Source organism: Tachypleus tridentatus, chromosome 4 (assembly GCF_004210375.1).
Source record: "Tachypleus tridentatus isolate NWPU-2018 chromosome 4, ASM421037v1, whole genome shotgun sequence".
Taxonomy (NCBI): Eukaryota; Metazoa; Arthropoda; class Merostomata; order Xiphosura; family Limulidae; genus Tachypleus; species Tachypleus tridentatus.
This window is the reverse complement of record NC_134828.1, coordinates 92,358,379-92,385,709: the sequence shown is the minus strand read 5'-3', so window position 1 is coordinate 92,385,709 and position 27,331 is coordinate 92,358,379. Positions and strand designations below refer to the sequence as shown.

The 27,331-nt window shown below is 34.3% G+C and overlaps 1 protein-coding gene across 3 annotated transcripts in view; it reads left to right on the top strand.

The window, feature by feature from the left end:
• The window catches only part of LOC143249696 (atrial natriuretic peptide receptor 1-like), a 208,086-nt gene that overhangs the window by 111,944 nt on the left and 68,811 nt on the right, over nt 1-27,331 (top strand). For all 3 annotated transcript variants that reach the window (XM_076500004.1, XM_076500003.1, XM_076500005.1), the window contains exons 13-14: nt 19,550-19,709; nt 25,771-25,926. In XM_076500004.1, the coding sequence (XP_076356119.1) occupies nt 19,550-19,709; nt 25,771-25,926 (316 nt within the window). The remainder of the gene's footprint in view (nt 1-19,549; nt 19,710-25,770; nt 25,927-27,331) is intronic.

Here is a 27,331-nt window from a genome sequence, read left to right as displayed (position 1 = left end):
CTATAATCTGATTTATTCCGTACTTGGATGATAACAGAAACTACAATCTGATTTATTCCGTACTTGGATGATAACAGTACCTACAATCTGATTTATTCCGTATTTGAATGATAACAGTAACTACAATCTGATTTATTCCGTACTTGGATGATAACAGTAACTACAATCTGATTTATTCCGTATTTGAATGATAACAGTAACTACAATCTGATTTATTTCGTATTTGGATGATAACAGAAACTACAATCTGATTTATTCCGTACTTGGATGATAACAGTACCTACAATCTGATTTATTCCGTATTTGAATGATAACAGTAACTACAATCTGATTTATTCCATACTTGGATGATAACAGTAACTACAATCTGATTTATTCCGAACTTGGATGATAACAGTAACTACAATCTGATTTATTCCGTACTTGGATGATAACAGTAACTACAATCTAATTTATTCCGTATTTGAATAATAACAGTAACTACATTCTGATTTATTCCGTATTTGGATGACAACAGTAACTACAATCTGCTGTATTCCGTATTTGAATGATAACAGTAACTACAATCTGATTTATTCCGTACTTGGATGATAACAGTAACTACAATCTGATTTATTCCGTATTTGAATGATAACAGTAACTACAATCTGATTTATTCCGTACTTGGATGATAACAGTAACTACAATCTAATTTATTCCGTAGTTGGATGATTACAGTAACTACAATCTGATTTATTCCGTATTTGGATGATAACAGAACTACAATCTGATTTATTCCGTAGTTGGATGATAACAGTAACTACAATCTGATTTATTCCGTATTTGAATGATAACAGTAACTACAATCTGATTTATTCCGTAGTTGGATGATAACAGTAACTACAATCTGATTTATTCCGTATTTGAATGATAACAGTAACTACAATCTGATTTATTCCGTAGTTGGATGATAACAGTAACTACAATCTGATTTATTCCGTACTTGGATGATAACAGTAACTACAATCTGATTTATTCCGTATTTGAATGATAACAGTAACTACAATCTGATTTATTCCGTACTTGGATGATAACAGTAACTACAATCTGATTTATTCCGTACTTGGATGATAACAGTAACTACAATCTGATTTATTCCGTATTTGAATGATAACAGTAACTACAATCTGATTTGTTCTGTAGTTGGATGATAACAGTAACTACAATCTGATTTATTCCGTACTTGGATGATAACAGTAACTACAATCTGATTTATTCCGTATTTGGATGATAACAGAACTACAATCTGATTTATTCCGTAGTTGGATGATAACAGTAACTACAATCTGATTTATTCCGTATTTGAATGATAACAGAACTACAATCTGATTTATTCCGTACTTGGATGATAACAGAACTACAATCTGATTTATTCCGTATTTGGATGATAACAGAACTACAATCTGATTTATTCCGTAGTTGGATGATAACAGTAACTACAATCTGATTTATTCAGTATTTGAATGATAACAGAACTACAATCTGATTTATTCCGTACTTGGATGATAACAGTAACTACAATCTGATTTATTCCGTATTTGAATGATAACAGTAACTACAATCTGATTTATTCCGTACTTGGATGATAACGGTAACTACAATCTGATTTATTCCGTATTTGGATGATAACAGAACTACAATCTGATTTATTCCGTAGTTGGATGATAACAGTAACTACAATCTGATTTATTCCGTATTTGAATGATAACAGAACTACAATCTGATTTATTCCGTACTTGGATGGTAACAGAACTACAATCTGATTTATTCCGTATTTGGATGATAACAGAACTACAATCTGATTTATTCCGTAGTTGGATGATAACAGTAACTACAATCTGATTTATTCCGTACTTGGATGATAACAGAACTACAATCTGATTTATTCCGTAGTTGGATGATAACAGTAACTACAATCTGATTTATTCCGTACTTGGATGATAACAGAACTACAATCTGATTTATTCCGTAGTTGGATGATAACAGAACTACAATCTGCTGTATTCCGTAGTTGGATGATAACAAAACTACAATCTGATTTATTTTGTGATTCAATGATGATAACTACTATGAATTTCATACCTAGTTAGTTGTTTGTAATAACTACTACCCTGATCTGGTAGGCAGTTAAATGGAAATTCTATCTACAGTCTATTTAAATCTCTTGTTTTAGTGGTGGTAATAATTATTATTCTAATTTGGAAGTATCGTAAGTTCATGGTAATAACCATTAGCTGATTTTGCTCTGTAGTTTAGTGGTTTTAGTAATTAATATCGTGATCTGAGAGATAGTTGAGTGGTAGTAATACTTACAATTCAATAAGTCTATAGTTGATTGTTGCTAATAGCTGAAGTCTGATATGATCTTTGGTAGGTGATGTAATAATTTCTATATCGATTTATGTTGCATTTGTAATATAGATACTGACTATTCAAGTTTGTCTGCAATGTTTTGGCGGTAATAGCTCAATTTGTTACGTTCATGTAATCAAGCATGGGTAATAACTGCTATTTTAATGTGGTTGATAGCCAGTTTTTAGTAATATCTACTATCTGATTTATTCCGAAGTTGGATGACAACAGTAACTACAATCTGATTTATTCCGTTTGGAGATGTAGGTAATAACTAAAGTCTGATTTGATCTTCAGTTAAGTGGTGTAATAATATATATTTTGATTTTGACTGTCGCCGAATACAAGTTATAACCACATGTACTATTCGAATTAGTGTGTAATTTGTTAGTTTTTAATAGCTACTGTGTCTTTGATCTATAACTGCAGGTGATTCTAATTATGCTGTTTATTTGATCAATAGTTGGTTAGTGTTAATAAATACTAAACTGCTGTTGTATGTAATTGCTGGGGGGTCTTGGATGGTAGTTACAAAGATTCATTGGATTACTTACCTAATAAGACAACAATAATGTTAGTTGATTTCCTCTTTTGTAGTTGAAGTAATGGTATTAATTCGATCTCTACATGTTCTTTACTATAACAATGGCTTCCTGCAGCTTTGTCGTGTTCAATTAACGTCCTTAGGATGGTCTTTTATTTTCTAATATATATATATATATATATCTGGAACTTCTATTATATGTGTGAAACATTTAATTTATATTTAATCAGGTATTTTCAATGTTTTGCTCATCTTTTATTCTCCTAACATCGTATTACATTAATTATTTTTTCATATTTTCCACCTTCTCTTTTGCCTTTTTCACTCCGTATTTCGTTTTATTCATAGCTTATAAACAATTATACAATTTTTTAACAATAATCTTTTTATAATCTTTCTTTCTCCCCCCAAATATGCTCACCTTTTCAGCTGTGGGGGCGTTATAATATTACAGCCAATCCCACTATTCGTTGGTAAAAGAGTAGCCCAAGAGTTAGCGGTGGGTGGTGATGACTAGCTGCCTTCCCTCTAGTCTTACACCGCTAAATTAGGGAGGGCTAGTGCAGATAGCCCTCGAGTAGCTTTGCGCGAAATTCAAAGTCTGCGGACTTACAACGCTAGAAACTGGGTTTAGATACCCGTGGCGAAAATAGAACAGATAGCTAATTGTGAAGCTTTGTGCTCAATAACAAACTTACTTTGTCCTGTTATCTCTTTTAATGTCTACTTTACATTCTTATCCGACTGTCACGTGTTACCACTGCTTGTCCTCTTTTTGTTGTTCCTTCTTTGATTGTACATCAGCTCTTTGTTTAATTCATGTAAACTTCTTGAGATTTGTCTCTAAATCTCCGTGTATTCCTGAGATGCGCAAGTTTATCTCGTCTTAACTGGTATGTTATACGTACCTTTTTTTTAAGACTGTTCTTGGTTGATTTTTATTTTTATTTTCTGTAGTCAAACATGCGTTTAATTTGTTCTCTATAATATACTTCTATATTTTATCTACAGCAGTTTTTTCGTTCTTTGAAGCGTGATTTTTATTATAGATTATTTAAAGTTAAATGTCATAATAATTTATCTTCTGGTTATTTTTGTTTTCAAATAATTACCCGTTATTTTATAAAGTTCTCAAAATAAAATATAACAAATAAATAAAATTATAACATTTCATAAATTCTAACGATATACAAGTTTCAAATAATGCTTAGTAACTTCATAACATATCTGTTTCTCTTCCTATTTTAATTTGTTTCTCTTCCTATTTTAATTTGAAGGTCGCGGGTTAGAATCCACGTCACAACAAACATTCCCGCCCTTTCTGCGGTGGGGGTGTTATAAAGTGATGGTCAATCCCACTATTTTTTGGTGAAAGAGTAGCTCAAGAGTTGGCGGTGGGTGTTGATAACTAGTTGCCTTCCCTCTAGACTTACACTGCTAAATTAGGGACAGCTAGCGAAGATAGCCCTCGTGTAGCTTTGCACGAAACTATAAAAACAAACAAGCTTTTCCTATTTATTGCACCCCATTGGCCCAGCAGTATGTCTGCGAATTCACCAAGCTAGAAACTGGGTTTCGATACCCGTGGTGATCAGAGCACAAATAGCCCATTGTGCTTAATTCCAAACAAACAATCCTATTTATTTTCATTGTTTCAGTTAATTGATTGAAAGACTGTTTCAGCAGTCTCATGAGGGGACAGCTATAGGTATATGGATTTACAATCGATAAATCCTGTGTTTGTTTACCCGTTGTGGGCATGGCAGACAGTGTTTGTTCGTTTGTTTTGCTTTTTGAATTTTGCGCAAATCTACGCTAGAAGGATTTGCACTAGCCGTCCTTAATTTTGCAGTGAAAGACTAGAGGGAAGGCAGCTAGTCATCACCACTCACCGCCAACTCTTGGGCTACTCTTTTACCAACGGATAATGGGAATGAACGAAACACATTATAACACCCTCGCGGCTGAAAGGGCAAGTATGTTTGGTGTGACGGGGATTCGAACCTGCGACCCTCGGATTACTAGTCGAGTACAATAACCACCTGACCATGCCGGGCTGGCAGATAGTGCGATTAAGTTTCGCAAACTGTTTTTTTATAGCTGTAAATGAGCGTGAAAAATATATAAAATATTAATAGAATGTGATGACAACAAAATATCATGAGGGCAAGTATTGTCGTTTTAACACTTCATAATATAACCATTCATTATTACCGTCTTGTTCGTAATTATTAAAACTGACAACTTCACAAGCTAATTTCATTTAAATTTATAATACTCGTAATAATTCCGATAATTCAAACAATTAACAATTAGCAATATATTAATCACAAAATTAAACACGAAAAACTCTTTGCTCAGATAAGTAATTGCAATGAATAAAAACTTTTGACAACTGTGCAGTTTGCTAGCTTGGTTTTGGTTTTGATTTAGTTTACGAAGAGGTTCTCGTGCTAGTCAGCTGTCAACGAGTTATTCACCACAAAGGTTGCCACTACTATTTTTAGTTTTATATTTTCCTTACCACTTTTTATGTAATTACTATTGTTGAATCCCCTAATGTCGCAAACTGGAAATAAAAACCTGGTTTCCCATGTCTGGTTTAAATAAAAAAAAACAGTTGAAATTTTCCGTGGATGTTTTTCCCGGTGGCTATATATTTTTCGTGTTATTTTCACAAATTTGTAGTTAAGTAAGAATCGGATGATACATTTCTGATCAGAAACAACAAAACGTTCTAGTTTTCAGTTAAGTTTTCTTTAGCACACTTTGATGCATGTCTTGTTCAAAAACTAAATATTTATAAATATTACAATAGCTTGCCTCTTTCTGTCTTCTGTGAATTGAATGTAAGTTATACTGTACGATTTTTACATCTTGTTTAGTCAGACTCTCCCAGCGAGTTCTAGTAGATTAATGTTATTGTCACCGTAGTTCTAAAATAACGACTGTCATACCTTGTATGTTGTGATCGTTTATTTAAATTATATCAAAGTAGCAGCTGATATTTCATCCAATGGTGTGGGATATACATAGATGTATATGTGTCCCAATAGTATTAGATGTTTTATGTATATATACATTCCAATAGTCTTAGATATATATATATATATCCTAATAGTTGTATGTATATGTAAGTGTGTGTGTGTGTGTGTAGGCTATACAAGGAAAATTTCTTATTCCTGTTGGATACTTCCTTTGAGAATTCCAAGTCAGAAGCGTGTAAAATAACATTTCAAGTTCATGTTTTATCGACCTTTTATCGCCACCCGGGAGGCCTTTCGGTCAATATCAATACTCTTCAGCTGTGTAACATGCTACTATATGTGTAACAGTGTTGAGTCCAGAAAGCTGGATAAGTGGATTAATTAAAAGGATTGTGAAATAAAACAAACAAAATATCTGGAATCTTGGGTAATTTTTTTTGCGAATATTGGGCACCTTGTTGTGATTGCTTTGCTAGTTCTCGGCTACCAACAAGTTTCTTACGTTACAAGAAAAGGATCATTGTACAACACTTGTTGTAATCTATATTCGAAGTACTTAAACATGCAATCAATTCCTGGTAACTTTAACTTAATGAGTTTAGGATCTACTAGTCAATTGTGACACCAAACCTTTTTCAATTCTCCACAAGTTTAGTTCTCAACACTATATTTTTGTATACTTATAATTACGTTTAGTATCCTGGCTTTCCTGTGTTTCTAAATTATAATCTGCGTGAAATTGATTTTATTTGTTATTTTGAATTTCGCGCAAAACTACTCAAGGGCTATCTGAGCTAACCATCCCTAATTTATCAGTGTAAGACTAGAGAGAAGACAGCTAGTCATCACCACCCACCGCCAACTCTTGGGCTACTCTTTTACCAACGAATAGTGGGATTAACCGTTACATTATATCGCCATCACGGCTGAAAGAGCGAGCATGTTTGGTGCGACCGAGATTCTAACCCGCGACCCTTCAATTACGAGTCGAACGCCTTAACCCACCTGGCCATGCCGGGCCTAAATTGATTTTCAAACGTGTTTGTAATTTTTACATTCTATATTCATTTTTTTTGCAAAATTTCACTTTGTACCGAATTGGTTAATACATTTACAACCCGCTACGGTTTAAATGTACTATAGTTGCTGGTACCATCAACATAATCTGTTTTAAATCATCAACTTATTTAAATAGAATTATAATTTTCAAAATGCTTAGTAAGAAAGGATCTAAATTAGAATTATCATACGAAGATGTGACTTTTATAGTTCACTTTCGCTGACTGAAAATAATTTCAAGCTTCTTGTTCGCGTCAGTGGAGCATCAGACACTCCATTGGAAAAAGTAAAGTCAAATATTGCGCTTCATTGAGTAGGAAACAAAACCTGTCCTCCATTAAATATTTCTCAAACTGTCCTTGTCAAATATCTAGCTGTTGCTTGGAGTTAGAACAATTTTAGCAAACGCTGTGACGCAATGGTCTAGTATCTTCTCTTTCTTGGAATTTTCAGAATTAATTTTTACCATTACAAAATATCAAATTGAAAGTTTCTGTTATTTTTAACCAAGTGAATATATCAAAGGATAAACATGTAAAGCTGTGTTGTAACCCATGTGTTCTAATATAAACTAATTTTGAGGAAAATCACACTATATAATTTTTCTTTCTCGATGGAAATAAAAGAGTCCAATTATTTTTTTACGTTTTAGTAATCTTACTATAAATCAAAAATCTTTGATATTAGTTTCTCAAATTTTATTCTGCGTTAGTAAACTTGTGTACAAACAAGATATATGTATCAAATACGTGATGAAATAAGAGATAAAGAGGCAACCATAACTCCAGCTATTTCATTGGCTATTCATCATCATAAAGTCAGTGTAACTTAGTGATGAAAACAAAAATATTTCTGACCGTATCTAATGTGGATAGAACAGTGTGATTATAGTCTATGGGTAAAATATTTCTAGTCACAATCTATATTGAGAAATCAAAAAGCTTGAAAACAGTATTTCTGACCGTTACTCACATAACTGAATAAATATGGGTAATATGCCTCTGCCATAGACCATATGGATGGAAAGAAATGGCTGAAATATTTCTAGACACAGCCTCTATAGACATAACAATAATGGATATAATTTATCTAGTCATTGTACATATACATATAGATTTTAGCGTTTTAAATCTGAAGACTTACCGCTGTGCTCTCTTGGGGCCAGAAACTTGCTAAAATATTTATGACTGTGCCTCGTGCGGATGGAAGAAAAATAAATAAAACAAAAAATTGAATATCGTTATCTACTTTTCAGTTTACCTATTGAATACTCTTACCTAGATGTCAGTCTACCCATTAAATACTCTTACTAGATGTCAGTCAACCCGTTGAATACCCTTACCTAGATGTCAGTCTACCCATTGAATATCATTACCTAGATGTCAGTTTACTCATTGAATACCTTTCGTAGATGTCAGTCTACCAATTGAATATCGTTACCTAGATGTCAGTCTACCCACTAAACATCATTACCTAGATATCAGTCTGCCCACTGAATATCGTTACCTAGATGTCAGTCTACCCATTAAATACTCTTACTAGATGTCAGTCAACCCGTTGAATACCCTTACCTAGATGTCAGTCTACCCATTGAATATCATTACCTAGATGTCAGTTTACTCATTGAATACCCTTTCGTAGATGTCAGTCTACCAATTGAATATCGTTACCTAGATGTCAGTCTACCCACTAAACATCATTACCTAGATATCAGTCTGCCCACTGAATATCGTTACCTAGATCTCAGTCTACCCACTGAATATCGTTACCTAGATGTCAATCTACCCACTAAACATCATTACCTAGATGTCAGTCTGCCCACGGAATATCGTTACCTAGATGTCAGTCTACCCACTAAACATCATTACCTAGATGTCAGTCTACCCACTAAACATCATTACCTAGATATCAGTCTGCCCACTGAATATTGTTACCTAGATCTACCCACAGAATATCCTTACCTAGATGTCAGTCTACCCATTGAATATCATTACCTAGATGTCAGTCTACCCATTGAATATCCTTACCTAGATGTCAGTCTACCCATTGAATATCATTACCTAGATGTCAGTGTACCCACTAAACATCATTACCATGATATCAGTCTGCCAACTGAATATCGTTACCTAGATGTCAGTCTACCCACTAAACATCATTACCTAGATGTCAGTCTGCCCATTGAATATCGTTACCTAGATGTCAGTCTACCCACTAAACATCATTACCTAGATGTCAGTCTACCCACTAAACATCATTACCTAGATATCAGTCTGCCCACTGAATATCGTTACCTAGATCTTCCCACAGAATATCCTTACCTAGATGTCAGTCTTCCCATTGAATATCATTACCTAGATGTCAGTCTACTCATTGAATATCATTACCTAGATGTCAGTGTACCCACTAAACATCATTACCATGATATCAGTCTGCCAACTGAATATCGTTACCTAGATGTCAGTCTACCCACTAAACATCATTACCTAGATGTCAGTCTGCCCATTGAATATCGTTACCTAGATGTCAGTCTACCCACTAAACATCATTACCTAGATGTCAGTCTACCCACTAAACATCATTACCTAGATATCAGTCTGCCCACTGAATATCGTTACCTAGATCTTCCCACAGAATATCCTTACCTAGATGTCAGTCTTCCCATTGAATATCATTACCTAGATGTCAGTCTACTCATTGAATATCATTACCTAGATGTCAGTCTACCCATGGAATATCGTTACCTAGATGTCAGTCTACCCATTGAATATCATTACCTAGATGTCAGTCTACCCATTGAATATCCTTACCTAGATGTCAGTCTACCCATTGAATATCATTACCTAGATGTCAGTCTACCCACTAAACATCATTACCTAGATATCAGTCTGCCCACTGAATATCGTTACCTAGATCTCAGTCTACCCACTGAATATCGTTACCTAGATGTCAGTCTGCCCACTAAACATCATTACCTAGATGTCAGTCTGCCCACTGAATATCGTTACCCAGATGTCAGTCTACCCACAAAACATCATTACCTAAATGTCAGTCTACCCACTAAACATCATTACCTAGATATCAGTCTGCCCACTGAATATTGTTACCTAGATCTACCCACAGAATATCCTTACCTAGATGTCAGTCTACCCATTGAATATCATTACCTAGATGTCAGTATACCCACTAAATATCATTACCATGATATTAGTCTGCCAACTGAATATCGTTACCTAGATGTCAGTCTAGTCACTGAATATCGTTACCTAGATGTCAGTCTCCCATTGAATATCATTACCTAGATGTCAGTCAACCCATTGAATATCCTTACCTAGATGCCAGTCTACCCATTGAATATCATTACCTACATGTCAGTCTACCCACTAAACATCATTACCTAGATATCAGCCTGCACAATGAATATCGTTACCTAGATCTCAGTCTACCCACTGAATATCGTTACCTAGATGTCAGTCTACCCACTAAACATCATTACCTAGATGTCAGTCTGCCCACTGAATATCGTTACCTAGATGTCAGTCTACCCACTAAACATCATTACCTAGATGTCAGTCTACCCACTAAACATCATTACCTAGATATCAGTCTGCCCACTGAATATCGTTACCTAGATCTACCCACAAAATATCTTTACCTAGATGTCAGTCTTCCCATTGAATATCATTACCTAGATGTCAGTCTACTCATTGAATATCATTACCTAGATGTCAGTCTACCCATGGAATATCGTTACCTAGATGTCAATCTACCCATTGAATATCATTACCTAGATGTCAGTCTACCCATTGAATATCCTTACCTAGATGTCAGTCTACCCATTCATTTTCATTACCTAGATGTCAGTCTACCCATTCATTATCATTACCTAGATGTCAGTCTGCCCACTGAATATCGTTACCTAGATCTACCCACAGAATATCCTTACCTAGATGTCAGTCTTCCCATTGAATATCATTACCTAGATGTCAGTCTACTCATTGAATATCATTACCTAGATGTCAGTCTACCTATGGAATATCGTTACCTAGATGTCAGTCTACCCATTGAATATCATTACCTAGATGTCAGTCTACCCATTGAATATCCTTACCTAGATGTCAGTCTACCCATTGAATATCATTACCTAGATGTCAGTCTACCCACTAAACATCATTACCTAGATATCAGTCTGCCCACTGAATATCGTTACCTAGATCTCAGTCTACCCACTGAATATCGTTACCTAGATGTCAGTCTACCCACTAAACATCATTACCTAGATGTCAGTCTGCCCACTGAATATCGTTACCTAGATCTCAGTCTACCCACTAAACATCATTACCTAGATGTCAGTCTGCCCACTGAATATCGTTACCCAGATGTCAGTCTACCCACAAAACATCATTACCTAAATGTCAGTCTACCCACTAAACATCATTACCTAGATATCAGTCTGCCCACTGAATATTGTTACCTAGATCTACCCACAGAATATCCTTACCTAGATGTCAGTCTACCCATTGAATATCATTACCTAGATGTCAGTGTACCCACTAAATATCATTACCATGATATCAGTCTGCCAACTGAATATCGTTACCTAGATGTCAGTCTCCCATTGAATATCATTACCTAGATGTCAGTCAACCCATTGAATATCCTTACCTAGATGCCAGTCTACCCATTGAATATCATTACCTACATGTCAGTATATCCATTGAATATCCTTACCTAGATATCAGTCTACCCATTGAATATCATTACCTAGATGTCAGTCTACCCATTGAATATCATTACCTAGATGTCAGTCTACCCATTAAACATCATTACCTAGATATCAGCCTGCACAATGAATATCGTTACCTAGATCTCAGTCTACCCACTGAATATCGTTACCTAGATATCAGTCTACCCACTAAACATCATTACCTAGATGTCAGTCTGCCCACTGAATATCGTTACCTAGATGTCAGTCTACCCACTAAACATCATTACCTAGATGTCAGTCTACCCACTAAACATCATTACCTAGATATCAGTCTGCCCACTGAATATCGTTACCTAGATCTACCCACAGAATATCCTTACCTAGATGTCAGTCTTCCCATTGAATATCATTACCTAGATGTCAGTCTACTCATTGAATATCATTACCTAGATGTCAGTCTACCCATGGAATATCGTTACCTAGATGTCAATCTACCCATTGAATATCATTACCTAGATGTCAGTCTACCCATTGAATATCCTTACCTAGATGTCAGTCTACCCATTCATTATCATTACCTAGATGTCAGTCTGCCCACTGAATATCGTTACCTAGATCTACCCACAGAATATCCTTACCTAGATGTCAGTCTTCCCATTGAATATCATTACCTAGATGTCAGTCTACTCATTGAATATCATTACCTAGATGTCAGTCTACCCATGGAATATCGTTACCTAGATGTCAGTCTACCCATTGAATATCATTACCTAGATGTCAGTCTACCCATTGAATATCCTTACCTAGATGTCAGTCTACCCATTCATTATCATTACCTAGATGTCAGTCTGCCCACTGAATATCGTTACCTAGATCTACCCACAGAATATCCTTACCTAGATGTCAGTCTTCCCATGGAATATCATTACCTAGATGTCAGTCTACTCATTGAATATCATTACCTAGATGTCAGTCTACCCATGGAATATCCTTACCTAGATGTCAGTCTACCTATTGAATATCATTACCTAGATGTCAGTCTACCCATTGAATATCCTTACCTAGATGTCAGTCTACCCATTGAATATCATTACCTAGATGTCAGTCTGCCTACTGAATATCGTTACCTAGATCTACCCACAGAATATCCTTACCTAGATGTCAGTCTTCCCATTGAATATCATTACCTAGATGTCAGTCTACTCATTGAATATCATTACCTAGATGTCAGTCTACCCATGGAATATCGTTACCTAGATGTCAGTCTACCCATTGAATATCATTACCTAGATGTCAGTCTACCCATTGAATATCCTTACCTAGATGTCAGTCTACCCATTGAATATCATTACCTAGATGTCAGTCTACCCACTAAACATCATTACCTAGATATCAGTCTGCCCACTGGATATCGTTACCTAGATCTCAGTCTACCCACTGAATATCATTACCTAGATGTCAGTCTGCCCACTGAATATCGTTACCTAGATGTCAGTCTACCCACTAAACATCATTACCTAGATGTCAGTCTACCCACTAAACATCATTACCTAGATATCAGTCTGCCCACTGAATATTGTTACCTAGATCTACCCACAGAATATCCTTACCTAGATGTCAGTCTACCCATTGAATATCATTTCCTAGATGTCAGTCTACCCATTGAATATCCTTACCTAGATGTCAGTCTACCCATTGAATATCATTACCTAGATGTCAGTGTACCCACTAAACATCATTACCTAGATATCAGTCTGCCCACTGAATATCGTTACCTAGATGTCAGTCTAGTCACTGAATATCGTTACCTAGATGTCGGTCTACCCATTGAATATCATTACCTAGATGTCAGTCTACCCATGGAATATCGTTACCTAGATGTCAGTCTACCCATTGAATATCATTACCTAGATGTCAGTGTACCCATTGAATATCCTTACCTAGATGTCAGTCTACCCATTGAATATCATTACCTAGATGTCAGTCTACCCACTAAACATCATTACCTAGATATCAGTCTGCTCACTGAATATCGTTACTTAGATCTCAGTCTACCCACTGAATATCGTTACCTAGATGTCAGTCTACCCACTAAACATCATTACCTAGATGTCAGTCTGCCCACTGAATATCGTTACCTAGATGTCAGTCTACCCACTAAACATCATTACCTAGATATCAGTCTGCCCACTGAATATCGTTGCCTAGATCTTCCCACGGAATATCCTTACCTAGATGTCAGTCTTCCCATTGAATATCATTACCTAGATGTCAGTCTACCCATTGAGTATCATTACCTAGATGTGAGTCTACCCATTGAATATCATTTCCTAGATGTCAGTCTACCCATTGAATATCATTACCTAGATGTCAATCTTCCCACTAAACATCATTACCTAGATATCAGTCTGCTTACTGAATATCGTTACCTAGATGTCAGTCTGCCCACTGAATATCGTTACCTAGATGTCAGTCTACCCATTAAATATCATTACCTAGATGTCAGTCTAGCCATTGAATATCATTTTCTAGATGTCAGTCTACCCATTGAATATCATTACCTAGATGTCAGTCTACCCACTAAACATCGTTACCTAGATATCAGTCTGCTTACTGAATATCGTTACCTAGATGTCAGTCTGCCCACTGAATATCGTTACCTAGATGTCAGTCTACCCATTAAATATCGTTACCTAGATGTCAGTCTGCCCACTGAATATCGCTAACTAGATGTCAGTCTACCCACTGAATATCCTTACCTAGGTGTTAGTCTACCCATGGAATATCGTTACCTAGATGTCAGTCTACCCATTGAATATCATTACTTAGATGTCAGTATACCCATTGTATATCATTACCTAGATGTCAGTCTACCCATTGAATATTCTTACTTAGATGTCAGTCTACCCACTGAATATCCTTACCTAGATGTCAGTCTACCCATGGAATATCCTTACCTAGATCTCAGTCTACCCATCGAATATCGTTACCTAGATATTAGTTTACCTCTCTTTATGTAATTATGCATTCTCCGTGAAACTGTTATATCACTTTATCTGCTCACATCTTTTGGATTAGTCTGTTTGATTTATATCTCTTTGCCCATTACTTTTACAAGCCTCGTTCTGCCTATTTCTTTTCAATGAATCTTTATCCTGATTCATCAGTCAGCCAATCTTTATGAATTTCAATAGATATTTGTCTGGTCTAGTTTTTGTACTGAATACTCTATACCAAGTTGTCAATCTGTGTTCATTTAGTATACTTACTTACCTATTAATATGTCTAGCAATATGTCAATGAAACTTAAACCACAGGTCTTCCAAAACAATTTCAATAAATATTTATATCTTCCACATCTTTGTACTGAAATTCTCTTTCTCTTTCTCCCATTCATTTTTAAAGAAATATTCTACCTGTAAATTCCCCACTTCAATTAATCTATCGAACCCTTACAATTTCTTCTCACTTTCCAACAAATGAATCTACCCTAAGTTGCAAAAATTCATCATCCAACCATTATTTTTAATCACACTGTTTCTCTACCTCCCTACCACGCATGTGTCGTGGGCATTGCTACTTACTTTCAAGGAACCTGACAATCTGTCCAACACATATTTTAACTAGTCAGGCACCCAGTAAAGCACATGCCTCTATGACGCAGCGTTGATCACATCCGGCTCTCAAACAAATACGAGAATCTGTCCGTCCGTCCGTAACAGACACTGATGAGTTTTGGCAGGACAACAGGGAATGAATTCTACATTTGTCCAGCTAGTTTCATTAAAATCCAATTCTTTTGTTTTGAGAAAACGTAGTGTGAAAAAACCCTCCTCATGGTAACAGATAAGGATTTTTTTTTTTTTTTGGATTTGCGTGCCCTCACTGTGATATTGACCATCCAGAAATTAATCACTTCTAAGTTGGATCATAGTCCAAATATACATCATTTTTTGTCCAAATCTATTTAGCCATTTTTGAGAAATATTGCTGTCAAACACATAACACATAGGTTAAAGCACAGCCTCCCATCACATTCAGCGGTAATACATTTTTATGTCTTATCTGTTTACCAATTACTTACTATTCAAGCAATTTATATACCTATATATCTGCCTGTCAATTTTGAAACAACTGTTTAATGGTTCTATTCACTTATCTGTACAATAAATGTCTCACTACCTACTTGACCATCAGTTTTCATTTTAAAAAATCTGTTTAACTATCACTGTTCAATTCATCTGCTATATTTCCATCAATCCATCAGCTTTCAATTAATCTGTCAATAAACTTTCTATTAGTCACTTTCTAAAGCACCTGCATACTTAATAGTCCAGCCTATTTATTTAAACGCCAGCCTTTCGATATTTATTGAAGCTGTGTTTTCATCTCGTGATGATAAGCAAACCCACTTGTAGAGAAAATTATATATGCTATGTATATAAATTATATATATAGAGAACAACAACGTTGTTCGCTCCTCTACACAGTGCTTTCTCTGACCATACCAGCCGTTTTTACGTATATAATTCTGTTACCATTTCTCTATTCAGATTTTTAAGAGAATGTCTATATCTACCTGCTCACCAGTTTTCAATAATCTGTCTACCCACAACTCTATAATGTAAATAATTATCTACTTTACTATCCACTATAATTCAATATTTATTCTTACTTCACGGTCTGCTCACCACTGTTCAATGGATCTGTCTACCAATCTGCGTGCTCAACCCTTTCAAATTCATTTACCTGTCCATCTGTTCTCTAGTTACTCTTTAGTGGATTTACTAAAAATCTATCTGCCATCACTTTTCGTTAAATCTATCTAGTTATATGTATACCCACCATTTTTAAACGAATCTCTCAAACTATTCGTCTGTTCACTAGATTAAAAGGAATATCTTTAACTGTCTATATGTAAACCACTTTCAGTTAGGTTATGTTCCTTTTGAAATGTTAACCGTATTAAAGAATCCATCTTCCAATCTGTTTGTAATTTGGTTTCAAGCAAATTATCTAACTGCCTGTTCATCACGTTTTAGAAAAACTCGACGTTAGTTTGTTTACCAATATGCCAACAAACTGTTTGAATATTAATGTCTTTGCCATTTTGTATTCCCACAATTTTCATGCAACTTCTCTACTTATCTAGTTACTCACCAGTCAATGAACCTATCACGTTCCAATAAATATAACTGTTTGTGACTTTTAAATGAATCAGTATGCTTCCACTTTTCGATGAATCTATCTACCTATCAATCTGTCCAATACTCTTAAATGAATTTCTCAGCAACCTCTTTGTCCAATATTATTCGGTAAATCTGTGTAGGTAGGCAGTTTTAGCTAACCATGGATTTTACCCCACCTTTAAATAAACCTTGTTATCTAAGATATCTACTTATCAGCCTGCTCCAGTTTTTTGAAATTATTTTACAGTGAGTTTTATCTATGTATCTGTGTGCCTGTCACTCTTCCATAAATCTGTCTTCTCATCTATTTCAGGTGAAAGTAACTAAAACATATTCTACCCTGTATTTGATGCACACGTCTACAAATGTTCAAACACTTTCTCTGATTCTCTACCTTCCAGTGATTTTTTTCAATGCATCTCTCTACTTACCTGTTTAACCAACACCTTATAATCAATATTTTTACATATTTTTCTTCCACAGGTGTCCTCTAGTATTTATTTTAGCATTATGCCTTTTTTTTTTACATTCATCATCGTTGAATTTTAGATGAACTTGTCTACATACCTGTCTACCACAGGTGTCTGTTTGCCCGCTTGTTTCATGAATATTTTTACTCACTATCATTATTTAAAGGATATGTCTACCTAATTACCTGCCTAACATTCTCCAATGAATTTTGCTACGAGATGTCAATTTCCAATTGTTTAATAAATATTTATACTTATTTGTCTATCACCACTAATGAGCGACTATTTAGGTAATTGTTTCTCCACCGCTCCACAATGAATCTGTCAACTTACTTTTTCTCATCATATTAAAATTAATCTGTCTAGTTATCTCTGTTCTCTCGACTTTCAAATTAATCGTTCTACAGATTTCCTTGAGAACCAAGTCTTAATGATTCTCTTTACTAGTTTGCCTTACTATCTTTTTTTAACTTCTTGTCTCTCTACTGTTTATTATGTTGTTATTACTTTTGAATATATATCTGCCTGTCACCGTTCAATCACTCTAACTGTCTTTTTGTCCATATAGTTTCAATAAATCTCACTATCTGTCTACTAACAATCTTTCAAAAACCTCTCTATCTGTCGTCTTTCCTACCACTTTTCAGAGGCATTGTTTTCCTTTCTATCTGTCCATTCTTACTAAATAAATCTATTTTCGTATATTTCTGTTAATCCCTTTTCAATGATTGTCTAACTGTCTACCTGCTCTCTACTTCATAATGAATCACTTTACCCATCACTTTCAATTACCTGCCTCCCTATTTGTCTGCCACCACTTTGAAATAACTTGTCTCTCTATCTGCTACACAACACTCATCAAAAACTCTGTATCCTTACACATACGTTTCAATCTATTTCTCTACTGTCATTTGTTTCAATGAACAATTCCACTTCGTTGTCTGTCTGTTTATCAATGAAGCTGTCTGTCAGTTTTCTCATCACTTTTCAATGAGTTTTCCTATTTGTTTAGCTCAATGAATGTAAAGTTCTAGTTATCTGTCTACACTTGGATTTTTCTATCTACCTTATTGTTTATCTCCATCTCAACATTTTTCTTTCTTGATTGATACTTCAACCCACATAGTGTAGGTTTATTTAAATTCATTTTGTCACGTGCTTTAGTTAACTGATCTTAACTGATTAGGAAACTATAATGTAAAATGCGTTTATCGAAAGTGTTTATAAATCTACTCTGATGACGAGCCGTGATGCCTAAAATTATGGAAACAATGAAAATCTAATTGATACGATAAACCGATATTTTATATGTAATTTATCCTTCCATCCAGCTCTAATGCTTCATATCCAGTTAATTTACATCGATGGAATTCTTTTTTTTGAATCGCGAATAAGAAAGTATTTTTAGTTCCACTAAAAATGACAATTCGTTTGCATTAATGACAAAATTTTATTCACCCTTTAAACTGTACTCCAAATAATGTTTATACCTACTACAGTTACTTTAAAAATTATTGCCAGAAAGGCATACCAATACCGCTCAAATAACTCGAACACAAGACACAACTGAATGGAAACCGTATCTTTATTTATCAGATATAATAGGTTTGCTCGTAGTGACCCAGTGGTGAGAATATTTTTTTTAAAAAACAGCTATACAAAATATGTATGTTTAGTTTTATCTATTTAGAAGAAAAAAGCACACAAAAACATTACTAAAACAATGTTATGGAAGTTCAAACCTGAAAAGCACTCAGCTTGAACCATTCGTTTTGGTGTTAATTAAAAGAGTGCGTGATAAAACTTTGCACGCGCCTGTTTTACGTCAACGAAGACAACTAAGTTCGATTACTGTAATGTAAGCTCGTGGTTATATTTTGTTTAAGCTCATGTTTGAATAACTAACTTATTTGTTTGCAAATTATATTATATTTCCAAGTGTCACTTGAAGGTGTGCTTGCCTCTCAAATACACGTTGAGAAAACAATGTGTAACTTATCGTGTGTATATTTGTAGAATTACGTTCTAAGCAGAGTCTTTAACGTTTTATGATTAACTATCCATTGTATCTATAGATAGCTTGGAACACTCCGTTAGTTAGATTCATTTTGATTGCATGTCTATTAAGAACAATCTAATCAATTTCACGTCACGAACAACGTTTAACTCACCACGTACGTTTTCTTTCTTTTTTTCTTATTCAGGGTATGGCTTATCTCCATGGTAGCGAGGTTCGTTGCCATGGAAACCTAAAGTCGTCCAATTGTGTGGTTGACAGCAGGTTTGTACTGAAAATCACAGACTTTGGTCTTCACAGTCTAAGGGTGTATGAGGAAAACGTTGATTTCTACGACTACTGGAGAAGTAAGTTAAACCCAAATAAACTCACTTAGATCTGCATAACAACCTGTTCCATAATTATACTCACAACCAAACAAACTCACTTAGACCTGTTCCATAATTATACTCACTTACAACCAAACAAACTCACTTAGACCTGTTCCATAATTATACTTACAACCAAACAAACTCACTTAGACCTGTTCCATAATTATACTCACTTACAACCAAACAAACTCACTTAGACCTGTTCCATAATTATACTCATTTACAACCAAACAAACTCACTTAGACCTGTTCCATAATTATACTCATCTAGAACCAAACAAACTCACTTAGACCTGTTCCATAATTATACTCATCTAGAACCAAACAAACTCACTTAGACCTGTTCCATAATTATACTCATCTAGAACCAAACAAACTCACTTAGATCTTCATTACAACCTGTTCTGTAATTACGTACTCAATTACCTATTTTTCGACACAAACTTTAACAAAAATACAACGAAAACAAAACATTATTAGCTTTAATATGACCCGGCATGGCCAGGTGGTTAAAACACTGGACTCGTAATCTGAGGGTCACGGGTTCGAATCCCCGTCACACCAAGCATGCTCGCCCTCTGAGCCGTGGGGACGTTATAATGTTACGTTCAATCCTACTATTCGTTGGTAAAAGAGTAGCCCAAGAGTTGACGGTGGATGGTGATGACTAGCTGCCTTCTCTCTAGTTTTAAACTGCTAAATTAGGGACGGCTAGCGCAGATAGCCCTAGTGTAACTTTGCGCAAAATTAAAAAAAAAAACAAAGCTATAATACGGGTTTTATGTGACAAACAGTTAACCATAATACAAATGTTAAACTGTAATATTTGTGTTAGAGCCATCTACACTGTCCTAACTGTTGTTTTCAGTGCGAGGAATCGAACCCTAGGCTTTAGTGTCTTAAATTCGTAAACTTACAGTTGTCCTACCGGGGAACTTAAGAAAAATTACGAGTTTCAATGTTTACGAAATAATTTTGATTTAACGAATATAATAAGTGATAACACTGATTTCAATTATTGTCAATAAAGTTACAATACCAAAGTATCCAATGAAAAAGATAAATTCATCACAGTTATTGTATCAATACTTTTACTGTACAAAACGGTATTTATTCTTCAAGCATCACTCTTCTGTTAACAAACAAAAGAAACCTCAGTTTATGATGTTTAAAACCTGAGAACCTTCCGACCCCATTGGTGCTGCTAAAAGTGAAGAAAATAAAGATTTCTCGTTTAATGTGCACTTCCATCTGAACCAAATAATTCCCACACGTCATAGAAGTGTTATAAGATTAATGACGTTGTTACGTGATTCAAAATTCTTATACGTTCTGATATCTCACAATAGTAACCTTATAAAAAATGTATTCCACACATATCCTGTCTTAGATAGTTAACTGTAATAAAATAGTATTTCCTCTTGTTCCACAGAATTTTTTTCCACCTATTCTCCTCTGTCTTTTTGTTGTAAATACTGTACTTTGAACTCATAATTCAAAATGCAATCGTACAAAGGTCAGATTTTAGAAACATTTAGTCGGATCATGAGTTTTTTTCTTCTCTTAAGAAAATATATCAGAACTTGAAGAAGTTTTCTACATGTGTTATTTGAGAGGAAAAGTCCAAGACTGATCTGTTTGAAATATAATTTTCTCGTATGCATTTTCTTTTTCGAATTCTTGTGAATGATCGAACATATATACAGATTTATTCAGAAGTTGTGACGGTAATTCTTCTTTTGGCTGATTTTAGTATTTCAAAAATCCGATATTGTTTATTAATTAGAATATTTCCCTATTTTATTTCAGTTTATACGAGACACTTATATTTTGGGTCCGGCATGGCCAAGCATGTTAAGGCGTGCGACTCGTAATCCCCTTCGCGCCAAACATGCTCGCCCTTTCAGCTTTGGGGGCGTTATAATGTGACGGTTAATCCCACTATTCGTTAGTAAAAGAGTAGCCCAAAAGTTGGCGGTGGGTGGTGATGAATAGCTGCCTTCTCTCTAATCTTACACTGCTAAATTAGGAACGGCTAGCACAGATAGCCCTCGAGTAGCTTTGTGCGAAATTCAAAAAAACAAACAAACAAACAGCACTTATATTTTGTCTTAATGATAAATAATTGAATTGGCTCATTGTAATTAATTTATATTTTGAGCAAAAAAATTCATGATCTGATTTCAATTTCTGATAATGACAAACGTTTGTATATGGCGGGACTAAAACAACAACATTCTTGGCTTGTACAATTTTAAGAAGAAAAGACTATTTTAATAATTACAAAACACAACAGCGACAGGGTAAAAGTAACACCAATACTCTAATCACTTCTTTAATAGGCCTAACATGGTCGAGTAGTTAAGGCGCTCGACTGGTAATCCGAGAGTCGCGGACTCGAATCCCCGTCGCACCAAACGTGCTCACCCTTTCAGCCGTGGGGGCGTTATAATGTGACGGTTAATCTCACTATTCGTTAGTAAAAGAGTAGCCCAAGAGTTGGCGGTGGGTGGTGATGACTAGCTGCCTTCCCTCTAGTCTTACACTGCTAAATTAGGGACGGCTAGCACAGATAGCTCTCGAGTAGCTTTGTGCGAAATTCAAAACAAGCAAACAAACTTCTTTAATAGCTTTTTGAGCTTTGGGTGAATTCAATGATTGCAATTGAATCCATGTAAATACACGTTTAAGGTGTTTAAAGATAATTCTTCATAAATTATGACCATAAAAGCTAGCTCTACAATACAAATATACAATCATTTGTCCGCCAGAATTTTATTTATATACAATTGTTTTATTCTAATGAAGACTATACAGAACTTTAAAGTTATATAACTTTCTGTACCTTTATTATTTATTAGAGTAAGAAATAAAGCCTAATATTCTTATACGGATATCAGTACTATGAAGCCTTAGTATTAGAAGGAAATATATTATTTCGAAGCACTCTCCTCTTTAACAAATACTGTAACATTTCAGTTTTATTTAGTTTGTTTTAGGTTTCTGTGAACAAGACGCCGTAAGTAACATATTTCTTCCCAAAACATTAACTGAATAGCTATTCTTATAAGTCAGGCATGAGACACTAATCTATATAGAGTGTAATGTCAAAATATAAATCATTAGGTAGCAGTTTATGAACCATCGCAATATGACATTCAATCTTCCACTTACAAAAGAAAAAAAACTCAGAAGAAATACAATGCACCTGTACTTTTTTTGTTAGTGGAAACTATTTGTTCTAAGAGTTAACCAGTTAAAACTACTCCCAATTGTCTCTTCTGTCAGTCATAATTCCCCTGTGAGTTTCTGTTACAATCTTCAGATTACACAGGTCGAAGTTATCTCAGTTTCTTTCTCTTATCTTGTAGACTGAGTTCTAAATGATGAATTCTTTATTCATCTAGCGGTTAACTTAAAAAGTTTAATCGGTTAATTGATATATTTGTTGTTTTATGGTACACAAATGATTTTTTTTATACGTGTGTCTTAAACTTGTGATATTGAACCAAACGGACTTATAATTTTTTTTTCCACTAACATTTAAAATATTCCATTCATTCTTCACAACTCATAGTAACAATGAGTTAATTAGGTGCATTCTTCAGTACTCTCAATTAACATAAAATAAAACATTAGGATACATTATGACGTATGTTATTTGTATTGCAATAATATTATAAACCAATGAGGTAAAAAGGCGAAAGACTGTCAGATAGAGTTTGTGTAAATAATAATATAAACTAATTAACAAACTTGTACAAACAATATAAGTTAAGACTAAAAACTACATTAAAGACAGAAATAAGTACTGTTTGTATAAAAAGTAGAATTTTTCTAATTTGAAAATTTCACACAATTCTTTTTGCACACGCGTATCGTTTTGTTTTTTCACAAATTCAAATGCACTAATTAATCAACTGTACATTATTATGATAAACATGCAACGTTTCACTATTTTATTAAAATAAACAATAATTATAAGCAGCCCTAAACAGAAGCAATCTGAAGATTCGATGATTAGTTCGTGCTTACGGTGCTTTGTCTTCACATACATTCATAAAACAGGTTGAATATAATAATAAATGTACTGATGAAGAAAATACGGCGCTTTCTTCTTCTATCATATTTAGGTTTTTCCACTTTTAACTTGTGTGCTCTTAATATGAAATTTAGATGGGAAAAATTATAAAAAAAATATTTAAATCTCCACAGCCATGGCCAGATGTGGAATATTACTTTGCTACTGGCTTGACAACGAATGTTCTGTTTCATAATTCATTTGTTACCGGAAAATATTATTGTATATAATTGATTATTCATAATACGGTTTTAATAGAAACTAGGTTATGGAAGTTTGAGCTCTAAACAAGAGTTTGTACGAAACACAATTAGAGTAAATAAAACCATACATGTGTGTGTATATATATATACCTAAAATAGTTTATATTTTATTAGCACGAAATAAAGGCAAATTTAGAGCTATTTATAATCTAGTAATTTCAATTCTCTATTTATACCACCAGTAGCATATACTTACAACGCAGTAGTTTAAACCCTCTGCTTATAAATCATAAATTTAAAACTGTTTATTTATAATCCAGTAGTTTAAGCCTCTATTTATAACGCAGTAATATAAACCCTATAGTTACAAATCAGTAGTTTAAACCCTTTATTTATAACCCAGTACATAAGCCTAATAGTTTTAACCCAGTAGTTTAAACCCTCTTCTTATAACAAAGTAATTTAAATCTTTTTGTAACACGTAAACTTAAACCCTCTATTTATAACTCAGGAAGTTAAAGTGTCCCTTTAGAACCCAGTAATTTAAATAATTTATTTGTAACCAGATACTTAAACTCTCTACTTATAATATAATAATTTATAGGACCATCTTTTAATCCAGTGATGTAAACCATCTTCTTATTACCTAAAAATCTAAATCCTCTATTTACAACCAAGTAGTTTAAGTACATTTCTTATAAGAGAATGATTTAAACGCTTTAATTTTAACCAAATCATACAAACTATCTCCTGGTAATTGAGTAATTCTCTTTTAATAAATATAAAATTTAGGATTGTAGGCCTGGTTCTAGCACTGAATATTGAAAGTTTACTCAACGTTATGAACAAAAATTTACGTTTCAATTAATTAGACCTGGAAGGCTGTTATAGGTGCTTCGAATAATCGGAATAGAAAATACTTCTTTAATTTAGAGAATTGTTGGCTAGTTAGTTCATAAAGCTTTTTTATTTTACTTCTTTATATGATTTTAGTAATGTTGTAAATATCAGTATTATATCTAGTAAAAATATTATATATACGTTAAAAACAGCTGAAAATAATAAGTTTTGTTTGGCATCTAGTGATCTATGCTTGCGTGAATTAATTTTTTACAGTTAAGACATTCAATTTTTACAATAATCAATAAACCATATAACAAGATATAATTAAAAATGAAAGTTTTATATTCGTAATTTTACCTATGGTGAGAAAAAATCAGACGTGTAGGTTAAACATCGAATACTTAGTCCACTCTATAATACCGAAGAATAAACAATATTAAACACCACTTTATGTTTTGAAATATATTATTTATTTTCGTATCTAGTAAAGTAAAGAACGTTATTTTTACTGTAAATAATTCTTCACTGTCATACGTCATTGCAATGCGCGAGGGCAAAGTTAACGATCTTATTTCTTCATATCAATCCTCCTATTAATATTTACGATGTTTTCAATTTTCTTTAAAAAAAAAAAAAGTACTTTTCACCTTCCATATAACTTATAATCTATTAAATATTAAAACTGTAATATTACAAAATATATATTTGGACGAGTATATACAACCAACAATTTGTACTGTCTTCAATGTGAACGCTTTCGTGTGTTTGATAAACAACCGTTTATTATTTCATAACATTTTTAAGTTTCATATTAATGATAAAGGCTTAGTAAATTTTTATCTTTTTGGTGTTTATTCGTTTTCAAATGTGTAAGTTATTTATACATTTTGTGGCTTTATATACCTTTCAGAACAATTATGGACCGCGCCCGAACTTCTACGCATGCCCAACCAGCTCAATGAAGGAACACAGAAAGGTGACATCTACGCATTTGCTATCATAGCACATGAGATCGTGGTTCGAGAAGGCCCCTTTTATCTCGGGATTCCAGACGTCTCTCCGAAAGGTACGACTCTGTATTCTTATATAAGATTAATTATGGACGTGGGTTTTATGGAACATTACAAATAGTCCCACCAAGATTAAGATGAAACTCTGATTCTTGTAGAGAATCGTCTATTTAAATACGAAACTTCAAATAAACTTCTTTAATGGAGTTTTATAGTGAATTCTGATAGATAAAATAATCAAGTAAAACACTCGCATACGAGTTCATGAGGTGGGACACCACTAATAGAAACACGTGGTGCGTTTCCATCGAAGCACCGTTGGGCGTGTGTTTGGTGTCTGAGATACAAGCCTGGTGAGGAGAAAACTCTCTGTTTAGAGGAATTATGGCCACGTCCAGGAATCCGGATGACAAATGGACAATGGTGCAATGTTCCTTGGAATGTAGTTATTGTCAAAGTAAGTCAGATCTATTAATAACGGTGTTTTGTACAAAATGCCTTTAGTTGTTTTTCTGTAGAATAAAATGACAATTGGATGAGTTAAATAATAAAGCGCATTTATACATTTTTAAGTATCTTTGTACATCAATCATAATCTAATGTGTATTGTTTCCATAGAATAACCTGAATGAATGTTGTGTGATTAATTCAAAGCTTTTCTGAGGAAATTTCTTCAGAGATCCTTATCTTTATCAACAGAAAGCGATAAAAGTGGCATTTATGTAAGGTGGTACCTTATAAATTGCTAATCTAGGACAGCGGTTATTTATGTACAGGTGTTGACAATCAGTTCATGACACATGTCAGGTGTCATTTTATCAATACTGTAATATTTCTTTCTACATGCAATTCATAAATAAAATAGCTCTCTCATGGTTAAAGTTATCAAAGCACGATCTGTTGTACTTCACAGGATATGGTAACGATCTGTTGTACTTCACAGGGTATGGTTACGACTGTTAACCTTCACAGGGTATGGTTAGGACTGTTGTACTTCACAGGGTATGGTTACGACTGTTAAACTTCACAGGGTATGGTTACGACTGTTGTACTTCACAGGGTATGGTTACGACTGTTGTACTTCACAGGGTATGGTTACGACTGTTGTACTTCACAGGGTATGGTTACGATCTGTTGTACTTCACAGGGTATGGTTACGACTGTTGTACTTCACAGGGTATGGTTACGACTGTGGTACTTCACAGACTATGGTTACGACTGTGGTACTTCACAGGCTATGGTTACGACTAAAAGAAGGGATATTTTTATTTTCTCAAATACTCTTTTATTGCTTCAACTTGAGAATCAATTACTTAGTGGTAGGCTTGCTTCAAGGTAGCAGGACCCAGCTATTGACCAACATCCCACCAGTAACAAGGACAGGGTGTGTGGCAACATATGCAGCAAACAGATTTGGATTTTATAACCCACAATAACTTCCTTAGTACCCATAGTTTGTAA